The 13,916-nt window shown below is 37.8% G+C and overlaps 1 protein-coding gene and 1 long non-coding RNA gene across 18 annotated transcripts in view; one reads left to right on the forward strand and one right to left on the reverse strand.

Moving 5' to 3' along the window:
- The window catches only part of MACC1 (MET transcriptional regulator MACC1), a 230,068-nt gene that overhangs the window by 113,455 nt on the left and 102,697 nt on the right, over window positions 1–13,916 (reverse strand). For 2 of the 17 annotated variants that reach the window (XM_064290048.1, XM_064290049.1), the window contains one exon: window positions 1,884–2,000. The exons of the other annotated variants lie outside the window; for them this stretch is intronic. In XM_064290048.1, the coding sequence (XP_064146118.1) occupies window positions 1,884–1,896 (13 nt within the window). In that variant the 5' untranslated portion in view covers window positions 1,897–2,000. The remainder of the gene's footprint in view (window positions 1–1,883; window positions 2,001–13,916) is intronic. 17 annotated transcript variants of the gene reach the window in all.
- Window positions 919–9,041, forward strand: LOC135232246 (uncharacterized). The gene is made up of 2 exons (XR_010322710.1): window positions 919–3,472; window positions 4,128–9,041. It is a non-coding gene; the product is annotated as an uncharacterized LOC135232246 (long non-coding RNA).

The raw sequence follows: 13,916 nt of genomic DNA on the forward strand, positions 1-13,916 counted from the left end.
AACTCTTCAAAGAGGTCTTTTGCAGCCGATTTGCCCAATCCAACACATCATTTGATTTCTTGATGGCTACTTCCATGATGTTGCTTTTGGTCCAGTTGTTAGGATTTTTGTTTTCTTTACGCTGAGGTATAATTCATAGTAAAGGTTGTACTCTGATCTGCATCATTGTCTTAGTCATCTAGTGCTGCTATAACAGAAATACCACAAGTGGATGGCTTTAACAAAGAGAAATTTGTTTCTTCACAGTAAAGTCGGCTAAAAGTCCAAATTCAGGGTGTCAGCTCCAGGAGAAGGCTTTCTCTCTCTGTAGGTCTTTCCATCAATCTTCCCCCAGACTAGGGGCTTCTCTATGCAGGGACCCTGTGGTCAAAAGGATACGCTCTGCTCCCGGTACTGCTTTCTTGGTGGTGTGAGTTCTCTCCTCTCTGCTCACTTCCTTTTCCTTTTTATCTCTTGAGAGGTAAAAGGTGGTGCAGGCCACATCCCAGGGAAACTTCCTTTACATCTGATCAGGGATGTGACCTTGGTAAGGGTGTTACAATCCCACCCTAATCCTCTTTAGCATAAAATTACAATCACAAAATGGAGGACAGCCACACAATACTGGGAATCATGGCCCAGCCAAATTGATGCACATGTCTTTGGGGAGGACTTAATTCAGTCCATGACAATCAGTAAGTATTTCAAGCCCTTTTCACTTTCAGCGAGCAAAGCTGTGTCATCTGTATATCAAAAGTTGTTGATAAGTCTTCTCCCAGTCCTGATGCTGCATTCTTCTTTATAGAACCCAGCTTCTCAGATTATTTGCTCAGCATACAGATTGAATAAATATGGTGAAAGGATGCAACCCTGATGCACACCTTTCCTGATTTTAAACCACACAGTACCCCCTTGTTCTGTTTGAACAACTGTTTCTTGTTCTATATACAGGTTCCATATGAGCACAATTAAGTCTTCTAGAATTCCGATTCTTCACAATGTTAACCATAATTTCTTATGATCCATATGGTGGAATGCCTTTGCATAGTCAATAAAACACAGGTAAACACCTTTCTGGTATTCTCTGCTTCTAACCAAGATCCACCTGACATCAACAACGATATCCCATGTTCCACCTCCTCTTGAATTTTCTGACAGTTCCCTGTCAATGTACTGATGCAATCGTTTTTGAATTCCAATTGAGATATTTCAGCAAACAGATGTAATGCTTGAGGTGCTCACTCATCTATGTCAAGAAATTTGGAAGACAGCTGCCTGGCCAACCAACTGAAAGAGATCCATATTTCTGCCTATTTCAAAGAAAGGTAATCCAACAGAATGCAGAAATTATCTAACAATGTCATTAATGTCATAGGCAAGTCTGACTCACAGCTATTTTAAAGTCATCACACAAGTAGATACCAGGGATTCCTTGAAAAGGCACACTGACATTAATCTATTTTGCTACCATCTCTATGTTTTTTCTCTCTCAATAAGGTTTAAGACCATCAGGATAAAGAATAAAATAAGAAAATACAAATAAAATGAATACAAATAAAAAAATTAAAAATTACTAGCTTCTTATTGAAAATAAAATTTTTTGAAAGAATACAGACATGGTAGTTGAAGTTTTGAAAATTCAAAAAATTTCTGAAATAGAAAGCTGTAAGTATTGGGCCCTAGAAAAGTCTAAATACAAGATGGGAATGAGAAAGAGAAAGAGGAGCCTGTGAAGCAAAAAAGGAATTCAAACAGGTCTTGAAAACAACTAGAACAGAGTGGAATCAAGGATTCTAACAGAGGAGAATATTTAAATAAATATTGTTGAGAGTGTAATATATGCCAGGGTAGTACAAGTGGTTTGCATCCAGTTGCAAACCTTGAGGTTAACTGTTCAAACTCACCCAGTGGAACCATGGAAGAAAGGCCTGTTGATTCACCTCCTTAAAGATTACAGCCAAGGAAACTCTATGAAGTAGTTCTACTCTGTAACATATGGGGTCGCCATGAGTCGGGTCCATCTTGACAGCAAGGAAAAACAAAAATAACATATATGCTAGGCTCTGGAAAAACAAGGTGATACAACACATTCTCTGCCTTTAGGAGAATCCAATATCATGACAAATTTTTATAGTAGAAATGCATGCAGGGGAAGGGTTATAATCCTCTTTGGGAATGGATTGTATTTGTTATGTTAATGAAATGGAATTAGTGTAGGTTGTGTCTTGAGTCAATCTCTTACAAGATATATAAAGAGCAGATTAAAAGCAAGCAGAGATAGGGGAAGAGAGATGCCAAGCCACATGAAGACTGACCAGAAGCAGAACCTCAGGAAAGACAAGGACCTTCGTCTAGAGCTGACAGAGAGAAAGACTTCCCCTAGAGACAACAACACCCTGAATTCGGACTTCTAGCCTACTAAACTAAGAAAAAATAAATTTCTGTTTGTTAAAGCCATTCTCTTGTGGTATTTCTGTTATAGCAGCACTAGATAACTAAGACAATTGCTGAGTCAGAATTAACTCAACAGCAAAAGGTTTTTTTTTGTTTTTGTTTTTAAGGGTGCGAAGGAGGCCGGAGGGGGAAGAATGAGACTAGGTTTACGACTTGTACAATGGAGTGAATATTGAAAATTAGGGAAAAGTTCAGAAAAATAATAATTGAGTTTTATGAATTTTAAGGGAGTCCTCAGTCCCAAATGAGTGAGAGAGAGCAAAAAAATTAAAACAGAATTTTGGCAATGAAGAAATCATTGGTATAACAGGGATAACAGCAGGGGTGGAGGATAGGTCTCATGTGACATTAATAGTAAATAAATACTGGTGACTATTGGTGGCTGCTCCTCTTCCCACCTTCATTTCCATCTTGCACAATGAAGGGCCTGACCAGACATGTGTAGACACCACAGCCCATACCACCAAGCCTGGTCCACATCCCTCACAGAAAGCTACCCCTGGCCACCTCTCAGACCTAGAGGTACACACTCCAGCAGCAGCATGGTGCTACATCTCAGGATACAGACCAGGGGGTTATTTCTGCACAGACCTTGGAAGCAGGCTTGGAGTCATTTGGGTAAAGAATTTCAGAGTCTTGGAATCTTGGATAAGAGAGTATCATAAACTCTGGGTAGTGCATCCGTATGGCCTTGAAGACTCCTTGTCCAGTGTGAATAAGAACAGATGGAGGAGAGCAAGAACAAGCATGGATTATAGGAGGAACTCCGGAATTCACATTCTCAAATACCACAGAAAGAAAAGAAAGAAGCCTCCCTCCCCAGAAGTCCCAAGCAAGCCCAATTGTTTCTTATTCTATATAAGTGGTTAAAGGCTCATCCCATGGTGGGCATCAATCACTGTGGCCAGGAGGAACGTGATGGGTTATTGACTTCACCTGATCATGTGCCCTAGCCTGGGAAGAAGGTAAACCCCATGGTCTGAGAAAGGAGGAAGAATGGATGTTAACCATGGTAAGATGAAAGGATGCTAAAGGAAAGGTAAGAGAAAAACTAGTGATCCCTGGACAGCACTCTTCTTTGGCCCCTATAATAAACCACTTCCCCATCAGAGAGGCAGATGGCAGAATTACGGAGTAATTTGGGGGCATTCCAATGTTCTTTGAAGGATACTAGAAAAATATTCTGACAAAGAGCTCTGGTGTAAGTATGAGGCAGCAATGCTGCTGAGCTGGCACTCTTTGTCTTCCTCATGCCCACCGAGCCCCTGGTGTATTCCCGTGGCAGCAGTGCCCACACTCAGGCTGCATGGTGCAGAGCCTGGATAAATAGCAGGAGGTTGTCCTGCCATGTCAGCCTGAATGAGAATATGGCTTTAGCGTGTGTGTGTGTTAGATTCTCTCGACAACCTAGCAGTCAGCCACAGAGTTTCAGTCATATTGTCAGTAGTTCCCTCGTGACTTAATCTTTAATCATTCATGTAAATAAGGAAACTGAGTGAATTAGAGTTGCATGATATCTTCCTTTTACAACTCAGAGACATGAAAACAATATAGAATTGCCAAGTAATGAGGTATCAGCATGTTAGGGTGACAATAGTAAAAAGTACCTCTTTAAAATAAGGAAGTAATTATTAATGAAAATTTAGTTCTGTAATTTTTGACCTGAAACAAAAATTATATCATTTTTTCCATAGATATTGACATCAGAACTGACCCCTCTGAAGCAGTAAGTATTGTCACGAAAACCAGGTTCAACAAAGCCCTTTCATTGAAGTTTCAAAGTGCTTCTAGAAATGACTCCATTGTCCCCAGTGTCTCAACTTACTGTTGGAAAAGAACATATTTTTACAAGTATAGAATGTGTACCTTAAGCCAGTACCTGGATGTATTATTTAATGTACTTAATATACAATTTGTTTCTTAGTATCCTGAAGTCCCGTTAAATTTGAGTGGAATATTTCCCTTTTATTATCTCATGGCTCTTCAGTCCACTTGATTCTTATCCTACTGACTTGAAAAGATGGAAAGTATAATGGAGATAATAAAAATAAGTCTCAGAAAACCTGATTCAAGCTTGGCCCTGCAGATAACTTTTTTTTTAATTATTAAGTCACTAACTCCCTCTCCTCCTATTCCTCCCACTTTCTTCCCCAGAAGCCTTTTATTTCCTTTGTCCGAACTTCTTTTTGACTGGCTTTTTCCATGATTGTCTCCCTCTCTTCATTCTCATTTCAGTTTATATGCCACCTCCTCAGAAAGGTTTTCTTAATCTCCCCTCCATAAAATTGGGACGTTCTATCATTGTCTACCACAGTGTCCAGTTTATTTCCTTCACAGAAATAATCGTAATCTGTTTTTGTTTAATTCTACTTTTTTATCTTCCGTCTCCTCTTTAGAATGCCTAGTTTGTAAACTCAAGTGAATTTTCTCCTTTGTTATCAGTTGTAAGCCAGAGTTAAGCAGCATATTGTATATAATTTCTCTCACCATATGTGTCAAATGGGAGCCATGGTGGCGTAGTGGTTAAGCCTTCAGCTGCTAATCAAGAGATCGGCAGTTTGAATCTATCAGGCGCTCCTTGGAAACCCTATAGGGCAGGTCTACTCTGTCCTAGAGGGTCACTATGAGTTGCAGCCAACTGGATGGCAATGGGTGGGGTTTCATGCATTGAATGATTATAGAGAGGAAAGGAGGGATATAAGCTCACTTAAAGCAAAGGTTAGCTCTTTAATTTCTATGTATCGCAACCCTCTAGCTCAGTACCTAACATAGTGTAGGTACTCAACAAATATTGGTTGAGTGAATGAATATGTGATCAGAGAAGTGTCTGCAAATATCAATAATTTCACTCCTAGCAGGAGACAGAAGAAGTAGCAAAGACCAGAAAGTCATGGGAAATAAAGTTGGCGTATTCACCAACCACAAGTACTTTTTTGATTTTGGTTGATATTTGTAACCGGGAAGTAATACCACCTAATGTGCACATGGCTGAAACTAAAGTCTGGTTTCATTTCTCCTCTCCAGGCAGCATAGTCCCAAGGCTTTTCCCTGGTCTTTCCAAACATACCATACAGATGCTTTGCCAAAATTACGTGTATAAAAAATTCTTGCAGTGAAAAAATTATCTAATTTTCTCCAAAGTTTCTGTTTTTATCAACCTGTGCTATTAGGCTCAATAACCTCTTTGTGGTGCTCATGGAGATCACCCTCAGGAAGAGCAGGCAGATACTTAGAAAAACCATGGTTTTTTCACCACACTGGACTACTTTCCTACTGCCTGTGACCAATGACCACCCTCAGATATACAACAATTTTTCCTCATGCCATACAATTCATTTTTTCCATTTTTCATTTCGAACCAAATCCCCAACTTTATTGTCAGGATAAAAGATATACATAGATGAATTGTATTTAAAAATTGAGGCCTTGGGCCCAATTTCTAGGGTCCTTGTCTGACTCCCCTGATTACACATGCGATGTTGAGCAAGATGTTTAACCTCTTTAGGATACCTACTGATAACACGAACATAATAATATTTACCTCGTGGGTTTTTTGTTTGAAATAAATGAAATAATTCATATAAAGTACTTTTCGTAGTAAAAGTACTTTTCGTAGTACTTTTCTAGAAAATAGAAAAGGCTTGATAGTACTGGATATGAGCTCTCATTATTATCAACCTCATATTTAATTTTCAGTTGGTAAAGGAAACTTTCAAGTATTTGAAACAAATGGTGGGGGTAGTGGGAATACTTGCCTCTTTCTTCATGGTTATTTGGAAACTATGAATACTAGTATTACTCTTTGCTGATAGAAAAGGATGATAAAAGGGAACATAAGATGCTTCTTTCTTCTCCGTAACATGTGGGAATTCCCCGGGAATGATAACAGGGCAAGATTTTCTTCCTTCCCTAACTAGGAAAGACTTCTTCACAGTTGTATTGAGGGGAACCCAGTGTCTCCTCTGTTTTTGCTGAGTCATTCTCTTGTAATTTTTTTTATTATTATCTACACACCTTTCAAAACACATTTTGCATCAACAGTTAGGTGACATTGTCACTGAAATAAATTGGAGTAAGGAGAATTACAACACAATGGAAGAGAGAAATCTGTATATAAAGCAGCATTTGAACAATTCATTAGAAAAGTCATTGTTGTATCAACCTAACACATGTGTATGTGCCCACACATGTGCATTGAATATGCTGAAGAAAGTCTAAAGGCCAAGATAGATAAAAACATACTTTCTATAATACGTCCCAAAATGTCTCAATCACATTTTTGCTTGAAAAAAGTAATTTTTGCTTGAGCCCAAGCAATGTGTTTTTGAAATTACCACCCAAAATGCTCTATCTCCTTACCCTGCTTGAAATATCTATTATTGTATTACAGATTTTTTAGCTTATTAATTATTTATTTTACTGGAATCGAAACCTTGTGTAAGCAAGGAATTTGTCTGTCTTGTGTACAGATAGGAGCCTCGGTGGCTGTTAACAAAAAGGTCAGCAGTTTGAGTCCACGAGCCACTCCTTGGAACCTTATGGGGCAGTTCCACTCTGTCCTACAGGGTCACTATGAGTTGGAATTAACTCGACAGCAATGGGTTTGGTTATTGGTTTGGTTTTGTATATAAATAAATATCTAGCACACTGTAGTTTCTCAATAAATATTTGTAGAATTGATGAATATCCCATAGAATCTGTAAAAAATATTGAGGCAACATGTATTTATATGCACAGTACACATTTTAACCAAATCATCAGCTGAACTCAGTATAAGCAATAGTGTGTTGCTGTTGCTGTTGTTGTTAGGTGCTGTCAAGTCAGTTCCAACTCATAGCAACCCTATGCACAACGGAACAAAACATCACCAGGTCCTGAACCATCCTCACAATTGTTGGATGCTTGAGACCATTGTTGCAGCCACTGTGTCAATCCATCTCGTTGAGGGTCTTCCTCTTTTTTTTGCTGACCCTCTACTTTACCAAGCATGATGTCCTTCTCCAGGGACTTATCCCTCCTGACAACATGTCCAAAATATGTGAGAAGAAGTCTTGCCATCCTTGCTTCTAAGGAGCATTCTGGTTGTACTTCTTCCAAGACACATTTGTTCATTCTTTTGGCAGTTCATGGTGTATTCATATTCTTCGCCAACACTACAATTCAAAGGTGTCAATTGTTCCTCAGTCTTCCTGATTCATTGTCTAGCTTTCACATGCATATGAGGCCATTTAAAACACCATGGCTTGGGTCAGGCTCACCTTAGTCCTCAGGATGATATCTTTTCTTTTGAACTTTTTATAGAGATCTCTTGTAACAGATTTGCCCAATGCAATGCGTCTTGATTTCTTGACTGCTTCTTCCATGGGTGTTGATTGTGGATCCAAGTAAAATGAAATCCTTGACAACTTCAATCTTTTCTCCATTTATCATGTTACTGATTGGTCCAGTTGTGAGGACTTTTGTTTTCTTTATGTTGACATGTAATCCATAGTGAAGGCTGTGGTCTCTGATCTTCAATAGTAAGTGCTGCAAGTCCTCTTCACTTTCAGCAAGCAAGGTTGTGTCATCTGCCTAACACAGGTAGTTAATGAGTCTTCTCCAATCTTGAGGCCGTTCTTCTTAATGTAGTCCAGCTTCTTCGATTATTTTGCTCAGCGTACAGATTAAATAGGTATGGTGAAAGGATACAACCCTGACATACACCTTTCCTGACTTGAAACCATGCAGTATCCCCTTGTTCTGATTGATGAACTTCCTCTTAATCCATGTACAGATTTCTCATGAGCACAATTAAGTGTTCCGGAATTCCTGTTCTCCAAAATATTCTCCATAATTTGTTATAGTCCACACAGTTGAATGCCTTAGCATAGTCAATAAAACACAGGTAATATCTTCCTGGTATTCTCTGCTTTCAGCCAGGATCCATCTGACATCAACAATGATATCCCTGGTTTCACATCCTTTTCTAAATCTGGCTTGAATTTCTGACATTTCCCTGTCGATACACTGCAATAGCCACTTTTGAATGATCTTCACCAAAATTTTGCTTGCATGTGATATTAATGATATTGTTCAATAATTCCCACTTTGATTGGATCACCTTTCTTGGAAATAGGCATAGATACGGATCTCTTCTGGTTGTTTGGCCAGGTAGCTCTCTTCCAAATTTCTTGACATAGATGAGTGAGCACTTTCAGCACTGCATCTGTTTGTTGAAACCTTTCAGTTGGTATTGCCTCAATTCCCAGAGCCTTGTTTTTTACACATGGCTTCAGTGCAGCTTGGACTTCTTCCTTCAGTACCATCGGTTCCTGATCATATCTTACCTCATGAAATGGCTGAACGTTGACCAATTCTTTTTGTATAGTGACTCTGTGTATTCCTTCCATCTTTTGATGCTTTCTGTGCCATTTAATATTTTTCCCACAGAACCTTCAGTATTGCAACTTGAGGCTTGAATTTTTTCTTCAGTTCTTTCAGCTTGAGAAATGCTGCGTGTGTTCTTCCCTTTTGGTTTTCTTTCTCCAGGTCTTTGCATATATCATGGTAATACTTTCACTTTGTCTTCTTGAGGCACCCTTTGAAATCTGTTCAGCTATATTACTTCATCATTTTTTCCTTTTGCTTTAGCTACTCGACTTTTCAGAGTCTCTTCTGGCATCTATTTAGGTCTTTTCTTTCTATTGTCTTTTTAATGATCTCTTACTTTCCTCATGTATGATGTCCTTGATGTCAGTCAACAACTCGTCTGGTCTTTGGTCATCAGTGTTCAACGCGTCAAATCTATTCTTGAGATGGTCTTTAAATTCAGGTGGGATATATTTAAGGTCGTACTTTGGTTCTCGTGGGCTTGTTCTAATTTTCTTCAGTTTCAACTTGAACTTGCATATGAGTAATTGATGGTCTCATCTGAAGTCGGCCCCTGGCCTTGTTCTGACTGATAATATTGAGCTTTTCCATCATCTCTTTTCACAGATGTAGCTGATTTGATTCCCGTGTATTCCATCTGGCAAGGTCCATGTATATAGTTGTCATTTACGTTGGAGAAAAAAGGTATTTGCTATGAAGAAATCATTGGTCTTGCAAAATTCACTCATGCAATCTCCAGCATTGTTTCTATCACCAAGGCCATATTTTCCAATTACAGATACTTCTTTGTTTCCAGCTTTTGCATTCCAATCACCAGTAATTATCAGTGCAGAAGTTGGTAAAAATCTTCATCTTTGGCCTTAGTGGTTTGTGCGTAAATTTGAATAGTAGTCTTATTAACTGGTCTTCCTTATAGCCATGTGGATATTATCCTGTCACTGACAGGGTTGTACTTCGGGATAGATCTTGAAATGTTCTTTTTTAAGATGAATGCAATGCCATTCCTCTTCAAGTTTTTATTACTGGCATAGTAGACCATATGATTGTTCATTTCAGCTCACTAATGCCTAGAATGTCGATCTTTATGCATTCCATTTTATTTTTTATGATTTCCAATTTTCCTAGATTTGTACGTTGTATATTCCAGGTTCTGATTACTAATGGATGTTTGCAGCTTATTTGTTTTCTTCTTATTTGGAGGATTGCCACATCTGCAAATGAAGGTCCCAAAACCTTGACTCCATCCATGTCATTAAGGTCAAGTCTACTTTGAAGAGGCAGCTGTTCCCCAGTCTTGTTTTGAGTGCCTTCCAACCTGGGAGGCTCATCTTCCAGCACTATAACAGACAATGTTCTGCTGCTATTCATAAGGTTTTCACTGGTTAATTCTTTTCAGAAGCAGACTGCTGAGTCATTCTTGCTAGTCTGTCTTAGTCTGGAAGCTCAGCTGAAACCTGTCTGCCGTGGGTGAGGTATTTGAATACCTACCAGTGGCATAGCTTCCAGCATCACAGCAACACTCAAGCCCCACAGTATGAAAAACTGACAGACACATCGGGGAAGCAATAGTGTGGTGTGGTATAAATACCATTAGCCTGGTGGTTTGAGTTCTAGACTTGGTTCTGCCACCAAATGTGAAATTTTAGGCAAAGAAAGTATGATTTTCACATATAACATAGGTTGAGGAGGCTATGATGAGCCTTTTCACTGCTGTTCTTGATTCGGTTCACTAGAAATCATATCTTATTCACTGCCTATTATCAGAATCAGAGCCTTGGTCATAGGGTCGCTATGAGTTGGAATCGGCTCGACAGCAATGCATTTTATTATTAGACTCAGGTTGTGTGAGGGGACAGGGATATGGTGGGGGAAGGAGTTGGATAATAGGGTGACCCAGTTAGTATCTTTAAAGTTATTAGTGATGAGCAGGGAGGAAGACAAAATAAACACCAAGGTAATTTTCTTATTTGATTACTTCCTACCAAAAAAGGTGATTTTTTCTTTTAATTCTCTGTTCTGTAAAATTAAAATTGTAAAACCTTGAAGCAGAATCTAATTCAAATTTTAGAACATAAATAAGTTGTTTATACTGCAAATAAGTATCTCACATACTTAGTTATTAATTTATAATTTGAATGAAGTCTTCCAAATTTAGGCTGTTTTATTAAAGATTATGGAAACATAAAATTCATCATTTGCAAATAAAAACTTACTTCCTCCCCTTCATTATTCCATTATTCCATTGGTTCAGATTGCAATTTATTTTAATAACAGGCTTTCTTCATTCTAATGCAATTTTGATAATTTTATTTGCCTAAAAAAATTTGCAACCATCTTATTCCCATGATAGATGTGTGATATTATAGTAAGTTTGTGATTAAGTGCTAACAAATAAGTTGCCTGAGTATTTGAGAATGCAACATTATTTAATGTGATCGGGGGAAAATAACGGTAATCAGGGTAACAGATGTATTTTTTCAAAAAGAGACATCCATTTTACACAGGATTCCACTGTTGAAATGACAACTTCAATATATTTGAATGCTTTGAAATAAAATTATAATACAAAATTTCCAACTTGATTAAAAAAAAAATTTTTTGCATTCATTCTAGGACAAATACGTTCTGCTGTAGAACGAACCTCTGTCACAGCCATCTCACATGGGGACAGCAAATTTCTTTCCATGATATACAAAAACTACTCTACAGCATAGTGTATCAACAGAAAAGCATGTGATAGTTCTGAAAGCCTTAGTAACCACGAAACATACAATTAAAAAAGAGCTAGAAAGTTAGAAGAATACTTTTGCATTGCAGTTAAACAACACAGAAAAGTTATTTTTTCACTCCATATTTCCATTTATACGATAAGAAAAACACAAGTTTATTATACTTATGGCTGAAATAACTTTTTGAATTGTGATTTCTAGTTAGCAAATCTATATGTTCTGTACATTACATCATGAAAACAACTCACCAGCTTGATAGGAGAGCACTAGAATGAACTATGAATATTAAAACAACAATCATATTTATTAGTAGATAGAGTGTGTCACTGAAACAAATAGCAATAAGGTCAGGTCTGAAGTGCTATCATCACCAAGATGGAATATTTTAGCTCATTACCTTGGAGAATATTATTCTTCTCTGGATTTGAGCATTCATGTGAGAGGCAGTCTTGTATAGTAAAAAGAGTATGGATGGACAGTGAAGCTCTACAGTCAAATACAGACTGTGCCAATTAGTAGTGAGGAATCTGGGTCAAATTACTTCAATTCCCTTGAGATCTATTTTTCTCATTGGCAAAAATGGAAGTAATACCTGCTGTTCCAGGATATGCTGGGACAATTAAAGGGAACTGTCTGGTACCATTCCAACTACATAACTGACATTCAATAAATATTTGTTTCCTCTTTTCCTTTTCTAAAAGTATGAAACAGTCCGAGAAAAACCAAGTGTCTCCAGTAGACACATGAGACTATGTGGGCAACTCCTGTCTGGAGGCAAGATGAGAAGGAAGATGGGGACAGGAGCTGGTTGAATAAAAAAAAAAAAAAAAATGGACATGGGGAATACAGGGAGGAGAGGAAAAGTGTGCTGTCTCATTAGGGGGAGAGCAGCTAGGAGTACATAGCAAGGCATGTGTAACACTTTTTGTATGAGAGACTGACTTGATTTGTAAACTTTCACTTTAAGCACAATAAATAAATTATAAAAAGAAAAACCAAGTGTTTTCTATGCGTACTGCATAAAAATTTTGATATTTCAAGCATTAAATAACTTGGGTTTCCTAGCCATCAGTGATCTTTAATCAGAGGAGATATAGTTTTATTTTGAAAAAATTAGCTCAGGAGTTTTGATGGAAATGAAAATAATCATCACTTTTCAGTTCTCAATTTAATGACCTACAGCCATGTAAACCACTCCTCCAAAATGAGTAAAAGCCATTTTATTCACATACATACCTAATATATATGAAATACTAAAATCCATAGTTCTCCTCACAAAAAAAAAAGAAAACCTATGGCCTTCGAGTCAACTCATAATGACCCTGTAGGACAGAGTAGAACTCCCCCCATAGGGCTTCCAAGGAGCAGCTGATGGATTCGAACTGCTGACCTTTTGATTAGCAGCCGACCTCTTAACCTCTGCTCCACCAGGGTTCATTCTCCTTATAAAAACCCAGTGCTGCACTATTCTCCTTATAGTTGCCTTAATATAAAGAAGACATCATAGAACTTTTAGATGATAAATGAATTCTGGTTATAGTTTTACAACTTTTGAGCATACTCCTTCAACGTGATACTGACATGGTAGACACATTCAAAAGTAAACACAGGATTGTGAATGTTTTAATCCTTCCTTGAACTTCACCATCCATTCTAAGAAATTAGTGTTTTAAAATCCAAATGTAGTTTCTCTTCAAAGGATCCGTAACATGTTAAGGCTGAAGACTATGCCATGGACGGTAGGCCTGAACAAAGGGAAATGGATCTCCCTGGTTTTCTCCCTCTCCCCACTTCTCCCCACTTGTCTGCCTAGCACACAATAGATTTTCCATAAATTCTTGTTGGATGAATAAATAAATAAATGGATGATGTAAAAAAAACAAAAAACTTCTGAGATTTTAAATAAAAGTCTATAAGGGCGGATTACTTGGTTGGCACTTACCAAAGGAACTACAGTAGGATACTACAGAGTTGTGCGCATCTGTGCATTGGAGAAAAAGGATTAGGCTTCGTAAGAAATATATCCAGAAAAATAAAAATTTCCTAAAATCATTGTAAAAGGTATTAGTTGTTTAATTTGATCTAAGCATTCTACTACCGGCCAGAAACATGAAGACGAATATAACAGTTGCCTTCCAGGAGTTCACAATCCGATGGGAGAGATTAAACCATAAACAATCTAAATAAATGTATATATAAAGTAGAAAAAAAAAAATCTGTTGCAATAAGTCAATTCTGATTCATAGCTACCTTATAGAACAGAGTAGAATTGTCCCATACAGTTTCCAAGGAGCACCTGGTGGATTTGAACTACCGACATTTGGTTAGCAGCTGAGTTCTTAACCACTGCCCTACCAGGACTCCATATAAAATAGAGGTATGTAT

Source organism: Loxodonta africana, chromosome 8 (assembly GCF_030014295.1).
Source record: "Loxodonta africana isolate mLoxAfr1 chromosome 8, mLoxAfr1.hap2, whole genome shotgun sequence".
Lineage (NCBI taxonomy): Eukaryota > Metazoa > Chordata > Mammalia > Proboscidea > Elephantidae > Loxodonta > Loxodonta africana.